The sequence below is a fragment of the Neoarius graeffei genome, chromosome 8 (genome assembly GCF_027579695.1).
Source record: "Neoarius graeffei isolate fNeoGra1 chromosome 8, fNeoGra1.pri, whole genome shotgun sequence".
In the NCBI taxonomy this organism is placed as follows: domain Eukaryota; kingdom Metazoa; phylum Chordata; class Actinopteri; order Siluriformes; family Ariidae; genus Neoarius; species Neoarius graeffei.
This window is the reverse complement of record NC_083576.1, coordinates 33,769,707-33,792,296: the sequence shown is the minus strand read 5'-3', so window position 1 is coordinate 33,792,296 and position 22,590 is coordinate 33,769,707. Positions and strand designations below refer to the sequence as shown.

The following is a 22,590-nucleotide window of genomic DNA, read 5'->3' as shown; positions in this document are numbered from 1 at the left end:
TGGACAGACATTTGACCTCACAGTGACCTTGACCTTAGACCATTTGATCTCAAAATCTAATGAGTTTATCTTTGTCCCCAAATGCACAAATGGTGAAAGTTTGGTGAAATTCCTGTCATTAGCCTTTGAGATATCGCGTTCACAAGGTTTCGGGACGGACAACCCGAAAACATAATGCCTCTTGCACCTTATGGTGGTGGAGGCATAAAAACGTTCAATTAAATGTTTTGTTACTCTGTTCCGTACTTTTGCAATTCACTTCAACCACTACTTCTCCGCATGTGCATTCGAATATGTTAAACACTGGACAGAGCAGAAGAGGAGGGTGCAGGACAGAAGATGAGAGTTCAGCATAGAATTAACCCTCTGGGGTTGAGCAGGTTTAGAATGAGTAGCTCATGTATTCAGATAAATATCTTTGCGAGTTATCATACAAGCATGAGAAACATTAACAGAAGCTTTATACTTTACACTTTCCTATGTGCCCACTACCAAATAATGTATATTTTTTTAATTACCTAAATTAGATGAAACATAAAACTTGTCACCTTACTCAATCATACTGGAGTCAGAGCACTGAGCACCCACTTGCACATCCATAAAAGACTATTCAAATGGTAACAGCATGATAATCACTTTTGCGCTTTCGGTTGGCTTCTCTTTCACGGTGGGAATGCCCACCATAAACAGGATAAAATCTTTTAGCCATTCAGGACAGCGATTCAATTCAATCTTGTGAACTACAACACGGATGATCAACAGTGCCTTTTTTTTTTTAAACTTTGACTCAATCCAGCCAAAGATCAACTTAAGTTTAAAGGTCATAGGCAAGGGTCAGAGGTGGAACGTAGAATATCAACTTTTTTTTTTTGAGAACAACCACCCAAAAAGCGATTTCAATCTTCCTGGTGTCTAATTTGCACCCTAAAGTTGAATGAAATGGTTAAAATATACTGGTTTGCACAAGTTCCGAAGGTTTGTTTACGTCTCACTTATGTGCACTTTTACCGCCAGGGAACGGTCGTTGTGACGTCATTCAAACCAAACAGACTGGGAGCAGTTCTGAGTTTACGTGTGAACCTAGCACACGTGTACGGACTTTGGCCGTGAGAGGTTGTGTAAAATGTCTGAAAGTGATAGCGATTTTGAAGTAGGAAGTCTCCAAATTGAATATCGAGAGGTGAAACCATATATGTATGAATCTATGGCCATTGCGAAGCAATCGGTGAAATGTGGCTCACTTCCGGTGAATGTGGCTCACTTCAATTCCGTGCGGCCTCGGAATTGGACAGCGACTCGGCTGACTCTGATTGCAGTGACCCCGGACCTCAACAAGACTCGCGCCCAAACGTATTTATCCTGGTAGTTATAAATTCTTACTTTCATCGTAATACTAAACAACAGCCCTTTTGAAGAATAATTAAACCGCCCTCCCTAGTGGATATAGGTAACGATTACTTGACAGTGCACTGGTAGGCCATATTAGCCTGCCATCCACGGCATTATACTATTTATAGCCTACTCTAAGCGAGGAAATATCCCTTTGTCTCATTTCCACAATGATTGTACAGGATCCTTCAGGATTCTTGACTTGTCAATTGCAAGCAAAGGTAAAAATGTTTACCTCTTTTCTCCTTTTTGCTTGACCGTTGCTGGTCTGTTTCTTCTTTGACTGCTTTTGTATTCGAATTTTGTTGGAACAGCGTCAGGTTTGAGCCTTCTCTGTCCAACACTGACACCTAAACTCTCCAACAGATAGGGATTCTTCAAAAAAAGTGATAAGAACACAGAGTGGCATATTTACCCAGCTGCCAACCCTTTTGCTTCACATGCACAATCCACTCTCTCTGCCTCTTCTCCTCTCTCGGAAAAAGGTAAAAACTTCTTTCTGAACCGGTCCCGTTGTTACAGTTCACTGCACAACAAGGCATGTTTTTTCTTTGGAAATTCCCGAACGCACGTCTGCACTCAAGCCGAACGGCAATGCAAATAAACTAAAGTGGACTCAACTCAAGCGATTTGTTCGCCATGAATGACGTCACGCACCAAGTGGTCACGAAAATCGCTGAGCAGAAATTCACCGCAATCCGCGCTAACTTATTTTAATTATTACTTATTAACAATACTTCTTGGGACTAGAAGAAAATTACAGAGGGTTTTTTAACATATAAAGTTTCAAATGTGCATAAATTGAAAACCTTTGCCTATGACCTTTAAATATTTCTTCTTTTTCTTACGAGTAGATCGGTTGATATGCGTGTGCTCTAGCGCAAATACAGGAAAAATGACTGAGCAGTTTTTACAAAGTTAAAAGTATTTTCCTCAAAAATAGTTAATTTTGCTCTATCTTGAGTTTAGAGTGTAACATTTGGAATTGGAGTGGGAGCAAAATTAGAGTAATTGTGTAACAGGAGTTGGCTGTGGCTCTCAACTGAGTAAAATAGTACAAGAGTTAATTTCAAGACACACTGAAGAGAGTCAAATACCAGATAAACGATGCTGTAAAAAGCAGTTGTAGACCTGTGTTGGAATGTGTATTAAAAAAAAAAAAAAAAAAAAAAAAAAAAAAAACCACACACATTACCCTACCCATTGTGATGAACCATTTTGATCATTTGACCTGACGGGATTAAGAGTTGGCAGTGGGAGGGGTATTCACCCTTCTCTTTGAGTGGAATGGAATTTTTTACTCTTCGTCGAATACCCCTCCCACTCCCAACCCTTTATCCCAAAACAAGAGGACATACATTTTTTGATGGCCAGTTAATTGTCTGAACCAATGGAGCAGATTTAAGTTCTGGTGCTTGGTACATTCCTAAGACTGAACAGAATCACCTCAGTGGCCAAAATGGTTCGTCACAATGGGTAATGTTTTTTCACACATTCCTAAACAGTTCTAAAATTACTTTTTACATCCACATTTATCCGTTATTTTTTTTTTTAAAGTACAGTCATAACATACATACTGCATAGATATTATTGTAGCAAAGCTTGTGGTGAATTACTATTAGGGCTGGGAATCGATCCAGATTTCCTGGATCGATTCGATTCCGATTCATAAGGTCACGATCCGATTCGATATCGATTTACTTAGATATTGCTGGATTGTCACTTTAAAGTAAAAACTGTCCCTATTGACAGGAACAGCCCCATGTGTGTTTGTGCATGTAATTTAACACCAAATGCCTTCTCCAGTGCAGTTTGATTCGCCGCAGGTTTAGCTGAAACTATGTCGGCGTGGTGCCTGGATAAGTGGTTGCAGAGATTGGTTGTATTGCCACTATATTTTACCTTTATGTGGCACAGTTTGCACACTGCTTTTGTTCTGTCGACTTCGTCTCTGTCCTCGTAACGTTTGAATCCAAAGTAATGCCCTACATCAGCTTTCAGGCCAGGCGGTGATTTTAGCTGTGCAGCTTCAGCCATCTCGCGTTCTTAAGTTTCGGTTTCGTTTGCCGGCACCCGCTTTTTATAGCGGTCCTTGCGCGGTCGAGAAAATAGTGCCTATAGCCACCTGGAAGAGATCGATCCACACATTTTTGAATCGATCTCGTATTTTTTGAACGTGAATCGATATTGGATCGTGGATCGATCTTTTGAACCCAGCCCTAATTACTATATAGAGGACTATTGAGTGAGCTCATTGGTAAAATGAAAAAATGCTTTTGGACACTAGTCTGTTGCGCTGGTATTTACGTCATTACTGTCGCCCAATTAAAACATGCCATATCAGCTGGCTGGTAGGTTTTCAAAATAATAAATACATTCATGTATTTTTATGATAATTACATTATACTGAGCGTATTTCCCCACATTAATCAATACAAAGTACCTGCATCTTTCAGTTTTTTTTTTTTAATCAAGGCTGAATACTTTTCTTTGCTGCTGCCTTTTATGAAATCAAATTTGAGACTTTTAATTTGATTTATTTCAGCATGACTGCAATGCATGATGGGATATATTGCTTGGTTAGTGACCATCGGTTGTACACTATTCATGATGCATTGTGGGATACTTTGAGTGCACTATATAGGGTGTAATAACCCTCACTATCGTTTCGGACAGCACTACAAAATGGGATCCTCACTATATAGTGTATAGGGACCGATTTCGGACACAGGCATGTGAATAGTCTTTTATGAATACGGAAGTGGGTGTTCAGCCCTCCGACTCCGGTGTGACCGAGTAAGGTGACAAATTCTGGGTTTCATCTAATTTAGGTAATTTAAAAACTATAATATTTGGCAGTGGGCACATAGGAAAAGTGTAAAGTATAACGTTTCTGTAAATATGTTTATCATGCTTGCATGATAAACTCGAAGATATTTCTCAATACATAACCTACTCATTCTAAACCTGTCGAGCTTCACCAGCAAAGCTCTTGACCCCAAACTACAACTAAATCTACTTGCACATAATGCCATGAAATAATAGATATGTGCCATAAAATAAAGCTCTATTACAATTATTAGATCTATATTCAACATGTTCTGAAGTTACTTGACTGGGAACCTTGACCCACAGAACACCGCTTGTTTACTTGCACCCCATAACCCAGAATCAATGACTGTACGCCACTTGCGGCCAGCAATGGCTGCTCCGTGGTTCTGCCTCCGCGTGCAATTCACGAAATAAAATTGTCCAGAAAAGTGCTTTTACGGCATTTTTTTTTTTTTTACTGAACGTGCGCGTTTTTTGTCTACAAGTAATACATAAAGCATGACCAGTACTGGTACACTTTAACCCTGTGCACGTCTTTTTGATTTACCATTGGCAGGAAAGAAACTAGCTGCAAAATAAAGGTGCACTGATGACTATTTTAGGCACCATCTGGAGGCCTGAGTGATCATATTTTCTTTCTTCAACCTTGCATTATTATAAATTGATGGATGTAGGACAGTTACGCAAGAGGTTTAACATTCAAAAACAAAAAAAAAGACAAACCATAGGCAGCTGCCCATGCAACAGGAACAAAGGTCTTATTAGATGGTGAATCCTCCAATTGGGCTTCTTGTATGACAGGAGCCTCATCTTCTCCAACAATCACCTCCATGTACACTTGATCAGTCATCTCAGAAACATCTATTCAGAGAACACATGGAATGATTAGAGGTATAAACCTTTAAGAGTATAATACAGTATTGATCAAACATCTGAATCTCATTAGTTCCTTTGCTTTTTCAAAATATTATGCAATTTATAAGACTAGCGCTGTCACCTCACAGCAAGAAGGTCCTGGGTTCGAGCCCCGGGGCCGGCGAGGGCCTTTCTGTGTGGAGTTTGCATGTTCTCCCCGTGTCCGCGTGGGTTTCCTCCGGGTGCTCCGGTTTCCCCCACAGTCCAAAGACATGCAGGTTAGGTTAACTGGTGACTCTAAATTGACCGTAGGTGTGAATGTGAGTGTGAATGGTTGTCTGTGTCTATGTGTCAGCCCTGTGATGACCTGGCGACTTGTCCAGGGTGTACCCCGCCTTTCGCCCATAGTCAGCTGGGATAGGCTCCAGCTTGCCTGCGACCCTGTAGAAGGATAAAGCGGCTAGAGATAATGAGATGAGATGAATTTATAAGACCAGAGGTGTACATTCCAAAACTACTGGCACCATTTATAAATATCCTCAAAATGTCATTAAATGAATTAACATGTAGCCTGATCTTACATTTCTTCCCTACAATTCAATCGGACATCTAGTCAAGTCTCAGATGGCAATATTGTGCCCTATATAGCATATACTAACAATGGAGCTATAGACCTGACCTAGTGGAAAAATACAATTGAAATCCAGCCTCAGAAAATGCATTTTTGGTTTCTGTGTTTTAACCAAGCCTGGTAAGGTTTGTACGAGACTTGAGCAATATTGCACGAGCAAGAGTGCTGTTGTCCTGAATGTCAGCATGAATGTAATTTGGCTGCAGGTTTTATAAGTCAATATATACTAGTGCATCTCAAACAATTAAAATATTGTGGAAAAAGTTAAATATTGTCCATCAGTTATTTAAGAAAGTGAAATTTTAATATATTCTAGACTCATTACACGGAAAATAAAATGTTTCAAGCATCATTCTATTTTAATAATTACGGCTTACAGCGCAAAAAAACAACCACCCACAAACCCTCAGAATATGAGAACATTTCATTGAGTTTGAGTAAAGCAGTATAAATATTGTGCATCTCCAGTCTAGTTCAGTACATGCAACCACAATCATGGGGAAGACTGAGGACTTGACAGTTGTCCAGAAGATAGACAGACAAATCAACACCACCCTCCACAAGGTGGGTAAGCCACAGCAGGTCACTGCTGCAAAGGTTGGCCAGAAAAGGTGCACAAGCAACAGGGATGACCGCAGCCTTGAGAAGATCGTCAAGAAAAATCTATTCAATAACTTCGGAGCATGTCACAAGGAGTGGCCTGAATCTGGCATCAGTGCATTAAGAGCCACCACGCACAGACCTCTTCAGGAAAGGGGCTACAACTGCTGCATTCCTAATATCAAGCCACTCCTGAATGAGAGACATCAGAAGCATCTTACCTGGGCCAAGGAAAGAAAGAACTGGATTGTTGCTCAGTGGTCCAAAGTCCTCTTTTCAGATGAAAGCAAATTTTGCATTTCATTTGGAAATCAAGGTCCAAGAGTCTGGAGGAAGAGTGGAGAAGCACAGAATCCGAGGTGTTTCAAGTCCAGTGTGAAGTTCCCGCAGTCTGTGATAATTTGAGGTGCCATGTCATCAGCTGGTGTTGGTCCACTGTGTTTTATCAAGTCCAAAGTCAATGCAGTCATCTACCAGATTTTAGAGCATTTCATGATTCCACCTGCTGACAAGCTTTATGGAGATGCCGATTTCCTTTTTCGGCTGGACTTGGCACCTGCCCACAGCGCCAAAATTACTACCCAATGGTTTGATTGGCCAGCCAACTCACCTGACCTGAACCCTACAGAAAATCTATGGGGTATTGTCAAGAGAAAGATGAGAAAAACATGACCCAAAAATTACAAGCGAGCTGAAGGCCGCTATCAAAGCAACCTGGGCTTCAATAACACCTCAGCCTGATCGCCTCCATGCCACGCCGCACTGAGGTAGCAATTTGTGGTAAATGAGCTTCAACCAAGTAGAGTGTATAAATGAACATACTTTTCAGAAGTTGGACATTACTCTCTCATAAATCGTTTTTTTGATAGATCTTAGGAAATATTCTAATAACCTGAGATAATGGATTTCTGATTTTCATGAGCTAGAAGCCATAATCACCAAAATTAAAAACAAACAAACAAACAAACAAAAACAAACGGCTTGAAATATTTAAAACGTTACATGTAATGAATAAAGAAAAGTCAACCTTTTTGAATTAAATTACACAAAAAAGGGCCTTTTAATGATCTTCTAATTGTTTGAAATGCACTAGTACACTCACTAGCCACTTCATTAAGAACACCACACTAATAAAAGGGTAGAACCCCCTCCCTTTGCTCTCAGAACAACCTAAATCCTTCATGGTATGGATTCCACAAGGTGTTAAACATTCCAATGAAATTCTAGTCCTTGTTGACATGATTACATCACATAATTGCTGCAGATTCCAGATTCATCCTTTGAATCTCCTGTTCTACCACATCCCAAATGGTGTTCTTTGTATTCAGATCTGGCAAGTAGAGACCACTTCAGTACACCAAATTCACTGTCTTGTGAACTGACTGACTATCATGCTACAACTAGGCATTAAAAGCAGAGTAATTTGCAGCCATAAAAATGTATATGGTGAGCAATAATACTCAGATGGGCTGTGCCATTCAACCAATGCTTGTTTGGAATTAAGGGGCCCAATGCGTGCCAAAAAAAAACATTCCCCACACCATACTGAACCATTGTTCAGTTCATAGATTCATGCTGTCGACCCCATATTGTCACGCTACCATCTGCATGTCACAGTAGACATCAAGATTCATGAGACCAAGCAACACTTTTCCACTCTTAAACTGTCCAGTTTCAGTGAGTCTGTTCCCACTGTAGTCTCAGATTCTAGTTCTTTGCTTATAGGAGTGGAACCCAAGGTGGTCTCTAGTTGTTGGAGCTAAACTGCCTGAAGTGTTGTGTTCCGAGATGCTTTTTTTCTTCACCACAGTTGTAAAGAGTGGCTATTTGAGTTATCTTAGCCTTTCTCTAGGGTCAAACCAGTCTAGCAATTCTCTTGCATGTTTTGTTTTTACACAGAATTCCATGTAAACTCCACAGACTGCTATGAATCCCAGAACATCAGCAGTGTTTGAAATACTCAACCAGCATGTCTGGCCCAATACCCAACCAAACAACCATGCTCTAGCCAAAGTCATGAAGACAAATTTTTCCCAATTCCAAAATGTTTGATATGAACACCAGTGGAAGCTGATGACCTGTATGATTGTATGCACTGTGCTACTGCCACAAGACTGGCTGATTGGATAATTCCATGAATGTGCAGGTGTGCAGGTGTTTGTAATAAAGTGGCCAGTGAGTGTAAATTTACGAAACCGACAGTGAATTTGCTGTTTTTAAATATAAATTACCTTCACTGCATTTACATAGGAAACATAATGCTTAGTTGTTTAACATTACCATGTTTTAAAAACAAGGATTACTCACTCATATCTTCCTGTCCTTGGCTGGTATCCTTCACTGCCATGTAGACCATTTTCTCCCTAGGCAGCCGACCTATACTTGCTGTTGCTGGCTCCAACACTGCATGCCCGTTGGGGAACTCACTCTCTGTAACAACCTCCGTTCCACCTACACCATGATCAGGGAGGAAAAAAAATAATAATAATGAGAAATCTTCCCAGTATCTCATAGGCATTTCTTCTTTTCTTTTAAAGATAAAAGGACAGCTGAGAGAGAAAATGCTGCAATCATTCAATATACAAAATTAATATTTTCCCAGGACAGATCATTTTTACGACAAAATTAGATCCACTGTGAAAATGTCAATGCTACTTCAGATTTGTCACACACTGTCACCTATTTCCACATCTTCATCCCCTTCAGCCTTAAAGATGTACACTTTGATAACTTCAGAGCCAAACTCATCCTCCTTAGATTCATCATCCTGGCCCACCTCCGTGCTGATTTTTAATGGTGCGTCACTGATGTCCAACTTCTCCCCCACATCATCCACTGCAACGTGAAGAAACAAAAACAATGAATATTTGCAACTGTAAATTCAAGTGCATGGCACTGCAACTGGAAATTCAAAGTAACATTTATCATTTCACCTATTAAACCACTATTGACTAACATGAGATCATGAGGTAGTCTTCCGAAGTGCTCTTGCCATCTTCGTCATCTTCAGTCTTAAGGGTTGCAGAAGGTGGTGTGGTCTCGTGTGCCTGAACTATGGCCTCCGTGTCCGCAACCATCACCTCCTCAGACACCAGCTCAGGGTCCAGTGGACTGTCCTCACGTGTGGGCATTAGATCAGTCACAAACACCTGTTCAGGCACCGTTTCTTCGATAAGTTCGGCAGCCAGGACATGGTGGTCAGCATCCAGAGCCTCCTCAATGGCCACCTCTCCTCCCAAGATAGATTCAGACATGATGACATCCTCTCGGCCAATACCAGGCCCTTCCACCACTTCAGCCTCCAGGCCATGCTCCAACAGCATGCCCTCATCAGTATTCACATCTGATATCAGCACAGCTTCGGGTACTGACACCACAATGTGTTCACCATCAATGTGAGCCATGCCCCCCATGCCTAAGAAAGCAGAGTCCGAACACAATGGCACATATAATCTAACAACATAGGGAAGGGTAGAACGGTGTGTGTAATTATATATGATACATACATGATATACACACAAAATATTTTATATATAAAATATAAATAAAAGAAAAAACACACAGGGTTTCCCCTAAGGCGTCATAGCGTAGTGGCCCCACTACACTTAATTTATTGACCGATACACATAGTGACATGCTGCTACCCATCAACTCATTGTAAGCATCGTGGCAATTTAGACCCATCAGGGAGCATGTTAAATGCAGAAATCGTGCATTTTTATACACAAAAATGCAAAAAAAAACATGTTCAGAATTTTAATGCATCCCAGGACACAGGGCTCCAACTTAAATTTTTCCCCCGAATGCCTTAGCAAATCTGTTAGATTATGTTGTTGAACAAACAAAGCAAAAGTGAACAGAATGAAAAGGTCACAGCAGTGTGGTCACTTTTATGTGAGGTCATCGCAACTACAGATATGTGGATGTGGGCTTTGGACAGGATATATTTTATTAGACCTAATGCTTTGCTCAACTAGTAGCCTGTTTGTTATGTACCGATGTAGACTCTGCTAAATACAAAAACACGCAAGCTCTAGGCCCTGGTTTGCTTATTACTGTTCCAAGTTCACATCTGAGCTTCCCTTTGTCATAATATGGTATTTTTCTTTATCGGGAATTTCCCAAAACATCCTGGCATGAAACTTGCCCATCAGTAGGCATCTGTACTTGTGTTTGTCTTCAGCATCTCTGGTATATTTAGAAGTCCCAAATACTAAATAGTTCAGGATATTGTAGTGTCCTAAATCCGCTAGCTGGTTTGCCATACGTTTTTCAAGTGGAATACATACATTTGTGGGTAAATTAAGAACAAGTAGTCTTTTTTTTTCTTGGTCTAATGTAATCTCCAAGCACAGCGAAATTCCTCCTCTGCATTTTAACCATCTGAAGCAGTGAAAGTGCACACACATGCACGCACACAGAGAGGTGCAGAATAAATAAATACATTTGTGGGTAAATTATATGGATCTGTGATGCCTGCAAGTTTCAGCTTTTGAATGTAATGCGATCTGCTAGTATAAAATAAATTTGTTTCAGAGAGACTGTACTGACTGCAGTCGTCTCGATTTCCACACAATTGCCAAATATGCCATCCGCACTATTGTCAAAATTTAACAGACAGTATTCTGAACAACTTGTGCCATGTTGCATCACCATTCACTTTGTTTAATGTGAAATAAACTGCAGTCTCCTTTGGAACAGTACACTGCTTGTGAGATACAAGTGGGTATTGTACTGAATTTTGTTTTTCCTGTGTTTAGGGTGGGAATTCAGTAAAACATAGCCTTTTCCCCTACATGATGAACTGGTAAAAAACAGCTTTAGAGGTCACCAAAAGCCACAAAATTAACCCTTATATTTCAAAATTTTCCAGGGGAGCATGTCCCCCAACCCAATTGGAAAGCATTTCTAGGGGAAACCCTGATACACACACGTGCATCTTTGTATGTACAACCCCAATTCCAAAAAAGTTGGGACACTGTGTAAACTGTAAATAAAGACAGAATGCGATAATTTACAAATCATGGAAATGCTATATTTAAATTGAAAATAGTACAAAGACAACATATATAGTGAAACAGAAATTTTATTGTTTTTTGAGAAATCTATGCTCATTTTGAATTTGATGTCAGCAACATTTCAGAAAAGTTGGGACAGGGGCGTGTTTATCGCTGTGCTGCATCATCTCTACTGTTAACAACACTCGGTAAACGCTTGGGAACTGAGGAGACCAGCTGCTGTAGTTTTGAAAGAGAAATGCTGTCCCATTCTTGCCTGATATACAATTTCAGATGCTCAACAGTTTGGGGTCTCCTTTGTCGTATTTTGCGCTTCATAATGTGCCAAATGTTTTAAAAGGGAGACAGGTCTGGACTGCAGCAGGCCAGTTTAGCACCCGGACTCTTACTACGGAGCCATGTAGTTTTAATATGTGCAGAAAGCGGTTTGGCGTTGTCTTGCTGAAAGAAGGAAGGCCTTCCCTGAAAAAGATTTTGTCTGGATGGCAGCATATTGCTCTGAAACGTGTTTATCATTCAGCATTAATGGTGCCTTCCCAGATGTACAAGCTACCCATGTCATGTGCGCTAATGCCCCCTCATACCATCACAGATGCTGGCTTTTGAGCTGTGCACTGATAAGCCAGATGGTCCCTCTCCTCTTTAGCCTGGAGGATGTGGGGTCCATGATTTCTAAAAAGAATTTCTACTTTTGATTCATTAGACAGTTTTCCACTTCACCTCAGTCCATCGTAAAAGAGTTCGGGCCCAGAGAAGGGGGCGGGGTTTCTGGATATTGTTTATATCTGGTTTTAACTTGCATTTGTGGATGCAGTAATGAAGTGTTTTCACAAATTATGGCTTTCTGAAGTGTTCCTGAGCCCATACAGTGATTTCCACTACAGACACGTGTCTGCTTTTAATGCAGTGTCTCCTGAGGGCCTGAAGATCACAGGCATCCAATGTCAGTTTTCAGCCTTGTCTTTTGCATACAGAGATTTCTCCAGATTCTCTGAATCTTTTAATGATATTATGGACCATAGATGATGTGATCCCCAAATTCTTTGCAGTTTTACATTGAGGAACGTTAAATTGCTGCACTGTTTGCCCATGCAGTCTTTCACAGAGCGGTGAACCCCACCCCATCTTTACTTCTGAGAGACTCCGCCTCTCTGGGATGCTCTTTTTATACACAATCATCTTACGGACCTGTTGACAATTAACCAAATTAATTTTTTAGCATTACACAACTTTTTCAGACTTTTGTTGCCCCTGTCCCAACTTTTCTGAAACATGTTGCTGACATCAAATTCAAAATGAGCAGAAATTTTTCGAAAAACAAAATTTCTCAGTTCCAACATATGATATGCTGTCTTTGTACTATTTTCAATGAAATGTAGGGTTTCCATGATTTGCAAATCCTCTCATTCTGTTTTTATTTAGATTTTACACCGTGTCCCAACTTTTTTGGAATTGGGGTTGTAGAATAAAGATATATTACACACATACACACTTTCTTCCATCCACATTCACTGGATATGAGCAATCGCACACTCTGATTGGCTACTCTACTACTAGGCTATCAGCTCATATAGACCCCTTGCACATGACATCATGCATCACGTGATAATTTCACCTGGGGGTCAGACAGACAGGACACTGTCTTTCGTGTAAGCAAGGCTTAATTGGTCTTCAGTATGGTTCATTTTTGTGCTTTTTTTTTGGACGTTCAATTGTTCAAGTTGAGAAATAGATAAGAAGCATTACCGTCTCCCCGCTATCAAGAAAAATGTTTACCAAGAGAAGCAAATACTTCAAGAACAATGAAGTAGTGAGTGTGGTTAAAGAGAATGACGAGAGGAGCCAAGTCTAAAAACAAGAGAAATTTGCAACTATATTTAAAATGCACTTTAAAAAAAATAGAAAAGTACAGAAGAGTTTGCTTAAGAATCTTGTGCTTGATTTTCTTACAGATGAACCAGCTTCCTTATTCCAGATGGAAAACCCAGATTGGGCACCAAACAAACTAGATGTGTGTCCAAAGGAGCACAGGTGCCCCCAGCTAAGCAGTTTGATAATCTTCAAAATTTCCTGAATATTTGTAGGTCATATCCAGAATGATGCACTAAAAAGTTATGCAAGTTCATATTTTCAAATCTATGACCCAGTTTAAAAGTTGCATGAATCTTGAATCACCTTTGGTAGGTGAGGAAGGATAACAATATCCTAACAGTTATGAGAGTTCCCCAGGCAAACCTGCCTTTGGTGGCTGAACCTCGATATCAACACACAAAAGTTATGCGAGTTCATATTTCCGACCTTTGACCTACTTAAAAGTAGATTAAACATAAGTCAAGCTCGCTGCCATTCGAACTCAAGTAAGGTCTTGCTAAGGCAAACCTACATACCACATTTGGTGGGGGAGCATCGATATTAAACAACCAAAAGGTTGAGCATTCATATTTCCCAACCCCTGACCCAATTAAAAGTCATCAAATAAGTCAATCTTGCCGCCGTTCAAACTCCTGCTAGGTCATACCCAGATAGACCAAAAAAAAAAAAATTTAATTTGGTACATGTGGGTCAATTTTAACTGTCAAAAAAGTACAAGTGTGTTCCAGACGGACAGTCAGACATCGTGAAATCATGATGCCCCCACCAACTAAAGTTGGGCCGGGGGCTAGGGATCGACCGATATGTTTTTTTCAGGGCCGATACCGATTATTATGGAATTGGGATGCCGATAACCGATATGTGCAACCGATAAATGTAAACATTATAATTCACATGAAATTAAACATAGCACACACTGACACAGACCTTCATATCCATGAAATGTATGTTTAATTGTAAAATTGAACATAAAATTTTGTGCAGGGAGATGCCAGCAGCATTTGTACAATAAAGTCAAACATTAGTTAGGATAAAATGAGAAATAAAATAATAAAATAAATATTCACCAATAAAAAAATAAATCACTCCCTACTATATTACAGCTCACCATTTTCAGTGGAAAATAAATGAAAATACACTCTGGATTCTTTTACACTAAGAACTAAGTAAGACTTACCAACTTCAAGTAGTTTTTAAATAACAAACCAAGTGTAGGGAGCTGCCTGCAGCATTTTTTAAAAAGTAAAATCAAACATACAGTAAAGTCGGCTATCACTCCCTATTAGGAGCGGCTGCTCCTTTAAGAGTATATCGCTTTCCGAATCAGAAGCGCTAGCGAGGAGAATCACTTGCGCAAGAATTATAAATACTAGTCACACCTGGCTTGTTTAAATGTTCAAACAGCGCTTTATAAAGTTACCTAACATACAAGTGCAGTGCGCTTTCTGAGCATGAGTCACGTCATGAAGTTTACTCATCATCATAACAAATAGCCAGTAGGCTTGCGCTAGCCTACAGAACACAAACACTACGTTTTATTTCTTCTTCCCTTGACCACCTCTCTGTATGGCTGTCATTCTACTGTTCGAGTAGAACTACTGACACATTCACAACGTTTCCAGACGGGGATTTAAAAATGACCGCAGCCTACGTTATGCTGTTTCAGCGAGACTAGTTGGTTGTAGGCTAATTCAAGTGCTTCCTTCCGTAAGCTAAGTTTGCCTGGCTACACAGATGCAAATGGACAATTTTAACGAGTAGTAGATGAAGAATGTAAACATATAATGATGTTGTGCTTTTGCAACTTGTGTGTTTGTGACTTATTGCGGGAAAAGCAGCGTGTCCTTACCTTGATACGGGCGCCTTGAAACAGTTCAGAGTGTTTAGCTGCGCGTGTCGATTGGCTATATCTCTTGTGCCAAACAAATCAGATGTTGTGGTGGGCGGGACCGTGTTCTTGAACTCAGAGAGGCGAGTGCAGGAAAGGACGTGCAGTGACAGTCGCGTAAGGAACGAAATGGCTGCAAAAAGGCATGTTATCGGCATATCGGTGGAAATTATGGCCGATACCGATAACCCTAAAAATGCAGAATATCGGCCCGATATATCGGCCAGGCCGATTATCGGTCGACCCCTACCGGGGGCATAAGAAAAAAAAAAAAAATCCAACAAGGAGTAACATGCATAGATCCTGAAAGAACAGAAAAGATTAAGAGCAGAAAGAAAATTGTTAGTCTGTTACACCCTTATCAACCTGTGTGACTCAGTTGTGCCTTTTGAATGGAGAATAAATGAAGAGGGAACAGAACATTAACCACTTATTGAAATTATTATTGCAAGAGTGATTATAGTTACAATATGACTATAGTTACAATTGGAATGTGCTGATTGTTAGCGTTTGTAATTATTGTACCATCCACTATTAGATAATATTAGGATGGAGAATCCTAATTTTTTACCTAATAGGGGATGGTACAAGTAATTACAAAGGCTAACAGAATCGGCACATTCTTGTCTATTCTATATTATTATTTTTTTGTCATGTTCTCTTCTGTTCTGTGACCATGCATTCTATTCTCCATGTTCTATCTTAAAGTGTACTGGTCATGCTTACAACATTAAATCATGCCTTATGTATTACTTACAGACAAAAGACAGTTTAAAAAAAACAAAAAACACCAAAGAAGCACTTTTGTGGACAATTTTATTCCGTGAATTACCCACGGAGGCAGAACCATGGGGAGCAGCCATTGCCATCCGGAAGTGGCGTAGTCGTTGATTCCAGGTTATTGGGTGCAAGTAAACAAGCAGTGTTATGTGGGTCGAGATTCCCAGTTAAGTAACTTCAGAACACATTGAATAAATATAGATCTAATACTTGTAATGGATCTTTATTTTATACCACAGATCTATTATTCCCCTCCTAGAACTGCCACCTTATTGTGGTGGAGGGGTTTGTGTGCTTGAATGATCCTAGGAGCTATGTTGTCAGGGGCATTATGCCCCGGTCAGGGTTTCCCAAGGCAGACAGGTCCTAGGTGACAGGCCAGACCAAGAGCAGTTCACCAAAACCCTTATGGAGAAACCATCAAGGACCGTGATGTCGCCCGGTATGGCGCAGCCGGGGCCCCACCCTGGAGCCAGGCCTGGGGTTGGGGCTTGTATGCGAGCGCTTGGTGGCCGGGCCTTTGCCCATGGGGCCTGGCCGGGCTTAGCCCGAAGAGGTGACGTGGGCCCGACCTCCTGTGGGTTCACCACCCACAGAGGTAGCAGTAGGGAACTGGTGCAGTGTGGATTGGGTGGCAGTCGAAGGCAGGGGCCTCAACGACCTGATCCCCGGACACAGCAGCTAGCTGTTGGGACATGGAATGTCACTTTCCCCCCCAGCGAAGAGCCTGAGCTTGTGCGGGAGGTTGAGAGGTACCGGCTAGAGATAGTCGGGCTCACCTCCACATACAGCTTGGGCTCTGGAACCCAGCTCCTCGAGAGGGGCTGGACTCTCCACTTCTCTGGAGTCGCCCATGGTGAGCGGTGGCAGGCTGGTGTGGGCTTGCTTATAGCTCCCAAGCTCAGCCACCATGTGTTGGAATTTACCCCAGTGAACGAGAGGGTCACCTCTCCACGCCTTCGGATTGGGGAGAGGGCTCTTGCTGTTGTTTGTGCCTACGGGCCGAATAGCAGTATAGAGTATCCGGCCTTCTTGGAGTCCCTGGGAGAGGTACTGAGGGATGCTCAGACTGGGGACTCCATTGTGCGACTGGGGGACTTCAGTGCTCACGTGGGCGACGACAGTGACACCTGGAGGGGCGTGGTTGGGAGGAACGGCCTCCCCGATCTGAACCCGAGTGGTGTTTTGTTATTGGACTTCTGTGCTAGTCACAGTTTGTCCATAACGAACACCATGTTCGAGCATAGGGGTGTCCATAAGTGCACGTGGCACCAGGACACCTTAGGTCGGAGGTCAATGATAGACTTTGTTGTCATTTCATCTGATCTCCGGCCCTATGTCTTGGACACTCTGGTGAAGAGAGGGGCTGAGCTGTCAACTGATCACCACCTGGTGGTGAGTTGGATCCGCTGGCGGAGGAGGAAGCTGGACAGACCTGGCAGGCCCAAACGTATGGTGAGGGTCTACTGGGAACGTCTGACCGAGCACTCTGTTGGGGAGGTCTTTAACTCCCACCTCCAGGAGAGCTTTTCCCAGCTTCTGAGGGAGGCGGGGGACATTGAGTCTGAGTGGACCATGTTCTCTACCTCCATTGTGGACACAGCTGTGGCCGCAAGGTCTCCGGTGCCTGTCGTGGCGGCAATCCCCAAACCTGGTGGTGGACACCAGAAGTAAGGGATGCCGTCAAGCTGAAGGAGGAGTCCTATCGGGCCATGTTGACCTCCGGGACTCCTGAGGCAGCTGACAGGTATCGGCAGGCCAGGCGTGGTGCAGCTCGGGCAGTTGCGGAGGCAAAAACTCCAGGGATCCCAGCAGTAATTGAAAAAAATAGAGGAATGTAAGAAACTATCAGCAGGGGTCAAGGGGGCTGCAAGCCCCCTGAAGCTGTTGAGATTTTAACATTTAAAGATGCTATAGAACACATTTTTTACATAGATTTAACATAGAAAAGCAACAGAATTTAACAATAATGTGTATCTATTTGATGGCATATTTTGTAATCAATGACATAAGTGGCAAAAAAAATTATTTAGCTATAAAAATTAGATGAAAATATAGCTTTGAAGAATATACTTCTTCTAACCCAGACACTGTTCAGCTATCTCTTTTATGGACGATATCTTTCTTCCACGACATATTCAAGGCTGTGAAATTGTAAATAAGAAATCCGAGGAAAAGGGGGGGGGGTCTGTGGGGCACAGCCCCCCAGCATAAGCCGGGGGTCTGGGGCCCTGCGGGCCCCAGACACCAAGCCATTTTAGGTGTTATATGGTGTATTCTGAGCATTTCCTGCAAGTAAAAAACTGATCTCAACAAGTAAATATTTGACTAGTCTTGGTCTTCATTTTGCCATATAAAATACCTATCAACAGTTTTCTCTTTTAAAATGAAAGATCCATGTAAAATACCTTGAAATATCTAATAAGTGCCTATGTATTTTATCTCTTAATCAAAATAAAAGTAAAAAAAAATGTGTAAATAATTTAAAGAAATGTTAATAAAAGAAAACTTTGATGGGCCTTTCAAAATGACTTTGTGAAAAATCATGCTCAATATTTAAGTGAGATACACCTGTTGTCTAACAAATTACACTTAATTCTTGTATTATGTCCTGGCTTTTTCCAAGAATCTGTCACAATGTCTCTTGTCTACAGAGCAAAAGTTTAAAAAAACTAATGTTTCTTATCTAATATATTATTTACATCTTTTCTTTTACTTCTGGCTCCTTCTATTCCTCTTTGCATCACTCCCAGCTATTTCTTTCAATTCATCTTTCAGTAAGGCTATTAGTTATTAGTTCTATAGTATTTGCATTCCTCTATTAAAGCTATTTACAAAATGTTCATAGTCTGTCAAACAGCATCTAATGAAAGTATTTTAATTTTCTTTTCTTTAACACATCTCTTTCAGTTTTGCAAACTTGTTCTTTTCATCTTTTCCTTCAGTCTGTCTGTGTGTTCTTTTCTAGCCCTCTTTGCATCTCTCTCAAACACCTCCTTAGCTTTCCTTTTTGATGGCATCTTAACTATGTCTGATCTTGCATCCTGTAAGTACAGAATTCACGTACGCGGTGCCAGGTCACGCAATAGCTATTTTTAGCTCTGTCATGCACGAGTCACAGTCAAGACGTGTTCCACGCTCAGCTGGCATAAAACTCTGCGAGTCCGGCTGTATTGAGCCGCCGGTCTCGTGCAAGGCGATTAAAAGCGACTAGACCCCCCCCCCCCCCCAATGATTTAATGCAAAAATAGACGTTTTGTGAAGATGATATTTTTCGCGACAGAATCCGCGGAAATTTCACAGCCCTGCATACTGAATTAAGTTCAACGCATTAGAAACAAAAGCACGAACAGAGTTAAAACACATTTTCTAGCAAATGGGCGCAGCCATACTGTTTTCTTGTTCTATCGCGTACAGTCTCGCGGTATTTACATCAATTTAACTTCCGAGTGTTCCCGAATGTCAACGAGAACAAACGAAGCCGAGAAAAACATCGCTAAACAAGCAAACCAAATCAGAACATATTCTGCTGGTCATTTTACTTAAACATATTTTTAACGGATATACAAGATATTTAAAAAAAAAAAAAAACATCACTTTGGCTAGAAAAATAGCGGAATTCCGCTAAATAGCGGACGTCTGGGATCCCTGAAACTCGGAACTGGGAGGAGTTCGGGGAGGCCATGGAGAAGGACTATTGGTCGGCCTCGAAGAAATTCTGGCAAACCGTCCAGCGCCTCAGGAGGGGGAAGCAGTACTCTGCCAACACTGTTTACAGTGCGGGTGGGGAGCTGTTGACCTCGACTGGGGACATTGTCGGGCGGTGGAAGGAATATTTTGAGGATCTCCTCAATCCCACCGTCATGTCTTCCATTGAGGAGACGGAGGCTGATGACTCAGAGGTGGACTCGTCCATTACACAAGCCAAAGTCACTGAGGTGGTTTGCAAGCTCCTCGGTGGCAAGGCACCGGGGGTAGATGAGATCCGCCTTGAGTATCTCAAGTCTCTGGATGTTGTGGGGCTGTCTTGGTTGACACGCCTCTGCAACATCGCGTGGCAGTCAGGGACAGTGCCTCTGGAGTGGCAGACTGGGGTGGTGGTCCCTCTTTTTAAGAAAGGGGACCGGAGAGTGTGCTCCAATTATAGGGCAATCACACTTCTCAGCCTCCCAGGGAAGGTTTACTCCAGGGTACTGGAGAGGAGAATTCGACCAATAGTCAAACCTCGGATCCAGGAGGAACAATGCGGTTTTCGTCCTGGTCGCGGAACACTGGACCAGCTCTATACCCTTCATAGGGTGCTCGAGGGTTCATGGGAGTTTGCCCAACCAGTCCACATGTGCTTTGTGGATCTGGAGAAGGCATTCGACCGTGTCCCCCGTGGTATTCTGTGGGGGGTGCTTTGGGAGTATGGGGTTCGGGGCTCTTTGCTAAGGGCTGTCCGGTCCCTGTACGAACGGAGCAGGAGTCTGGTTCGCATTGCCGGCAGTAAGTCAGACCTGTTCCCAGTGCATGTTGGACTCCGGCAGGGCTGCCCTTTGTCACCGGTTCTGTTCATAATTTTTATGGACAGAATTTCTAGGCGCAGCCAGGGGCCGGAAGGAATCCTGTTTGGGAACCACAGGATTTCATCTCTGCTTTTTGCGGATGATGTTATCCTGTTGGCTTCTTCAAACCAGGACCTTCAGCATGCACTGGGGCAGTTTGCAGTCGAGTGTGAAGCGGCTGGGATGAGAATCAGCACCTCCAAGTCCGAGGCCATGGTTCTCGACCGGAAAAGGGTGGCTTGCCCTCTCCAGGTTGGTGGAGAAGTCCTGCCTCAAGTGGAAGAGTTTAAAGGTGGGGTATGAGATTTTTTTCAGGAGTATTTTTTACCATATTGCTTGAAAAGCTCCTCACACCCATGTTGCAAGCAGTACAATAGAAGGTTTGACCCAAAAACGAAATATTTTAATCCAGTCTACAGTGTAAAATAAAGGAAAAAACGCCATCCAATCATATCGAGGTACCACCTCAAAATGATTGGATACTGACACGTCAATCAGACTGAAGCCCGCGAGCAGCCTGTCCCTTCTGTGTGTGTGTGAGTGTGTGTGAGAGAGAGAGAGAGAGCGAGCAGAGTGTCACACAGAGCGCAGGATTTTCTCAGTGCGCTCCCTCCAAACAACGGGAATTTACACGGAAACGGAAGGAGATATTCACAAAATCCTTTCACAGTGAGTGCCACAAGGATCTCCTGAACACACTGATGTAATTTTTTTGTCTGCAGTGTAAAAAATGAGGTCACTAGAGCGAGTTAAAAACGAGTGACTTTTCTGCCAAGTTTATAATGGCAGTCTATTGGCCCTTTTCCACTACCCTTTTTCAGCTCACTTCAGCTCGTTTCAGCTCACTTCAGCCCGACACGGCTCGCGTTTCGACTACCAAAAACCAGCACGACTCAGCTCGTTTCAGCCCTGCTTAGCCCCTAAAACTCGCACCGTTTTGGAGTGGGGCTGAAGCGAGCCAAGCCGTGCCGAGTGAGGTTGGGGGCGTGAGCAGACACTCCCCTGTGCACTGATTGGTGAGGAGGCGTGTCCTCACATGCCCACACACGCCCCGCGAGCGCGCTGGGATCTGTAAACACCGCAAACCCGGAAGAAGAAGAATTACGAATTGCGAGAATTTCTGAAGCCTTATGCGCCTCGCCTCATCTATACGCTCTTGCCAGTATCTGTTGGCGTTGTCGGTGACAACAAGCCACAGCACCAAGACCAGCAACACTAACGACTCCATGTCCTCCATGTTTATTGTTTACTATCCGGGTCGTGAGACTACCGCTTAAAAGCTGTGACATACAGAGCATCGTGGACGAGTTCGCGGAGCGCAAGGCTCGTCGTATGCCCTTCAAATAATGCGCGCAGTAGGCTATTGATGTTTTATTATGAGCCATGTACAGTATGTCGCCTAATGTCTTTTTGTTTCTGAGTTACATGTTCGTTTGAAGGACTTAATGTACAAAATAACATAGTTGCACCCCGTAGTGTTGAAATTGGTAAACACAGTGCATTCAGTGAGGTTTGCACCGCCCTCCTTTTATTTCTGACTCTTCCTGTCACCACTCTGAGCGCTCATTCGTATGCCCTTCAAATAATGTGCGCAGTATAGGCTATTGATGTTTTATTATGAGCCATGTACAGTATCCTAATGCTTTTTGTTTCTGAGTTACATGTTCGTTTGAAGGACTTGATGTACTAAATAACATATAGTTGCACCCGGTAGTGTTGAAATTGGTAAACACCGCAGTTGCGGACATTTTGTAGCCTAAAATGATGTTATGATAAGCTTTAATAAAGGGCCCGGTCATTTGCCCCGCCCCCGGCCCGGCTCTGACTTGTTCCGCCACTGTCACTGATGTCACTGTTTGCGCTGCTTAACGACATCACGTGACGTCCACCCACTTTCGCTAACTCCACCCAATGTGTCCACCCACTTCCAGCCAGCACGGTTCAGCGCGGTTGTAGTCGAAATGCAACTCCAACAGCCCCGCTCAGCTCGACTCAGCTCGACTCGGCACGGCACGGCTCAGCCGCGTTTGTAGTGGAAAAGCGGCATATGTGGCTGCGCGGCTGTCCTCTCTTCACTTTCAGGCTTCTCATTCAAAAACTGCAAGTCCTATCGTGTAGGTAAACACATTGTGTGAATCAGGACAAGTGTGGCTACTACTTTTGAAAAAATTGTGTGAG

General features: G+C 42.4%; 1 protein-coding gene across 2 annotated transcripts in view; it reads right to left on the bottom strand.

Moving 5' to 3' along the window:
- The window catches only part of znf711 (zinc finger protein 711), a 43,332-nt gene that overhangs the window by 9,371 nt on the left and 11,371 nt on the right, over positions 1 to 22,590 (bottom strand). For both annotated transcript variants that reach the window (XM_060927599.1, XM_060927600.1), the window contains 4 exons: positions 9,264 to 9,722; positions 8,987 to 9,142; positions 8,615 to 8,758; positions 4,945 to 5,082 (listed from right to left, as the gene is read on the bottom strand). In XM_060927599.1, the coding sequence (XP_060783582.1) occupies positions 4,945 to 5,082; positions 8,615 to 8,758; positions 8,987 to 9,142; positions 9,264 to 9,722 (897 nt within the window). The remainder of the gene's footprint in view (positions 1 to 4,944; positions 5,083 to 8,614; positions 8,759 to 8,986; positions 9,143 to 9,263; positions 9,723 to 22,590) is intronic.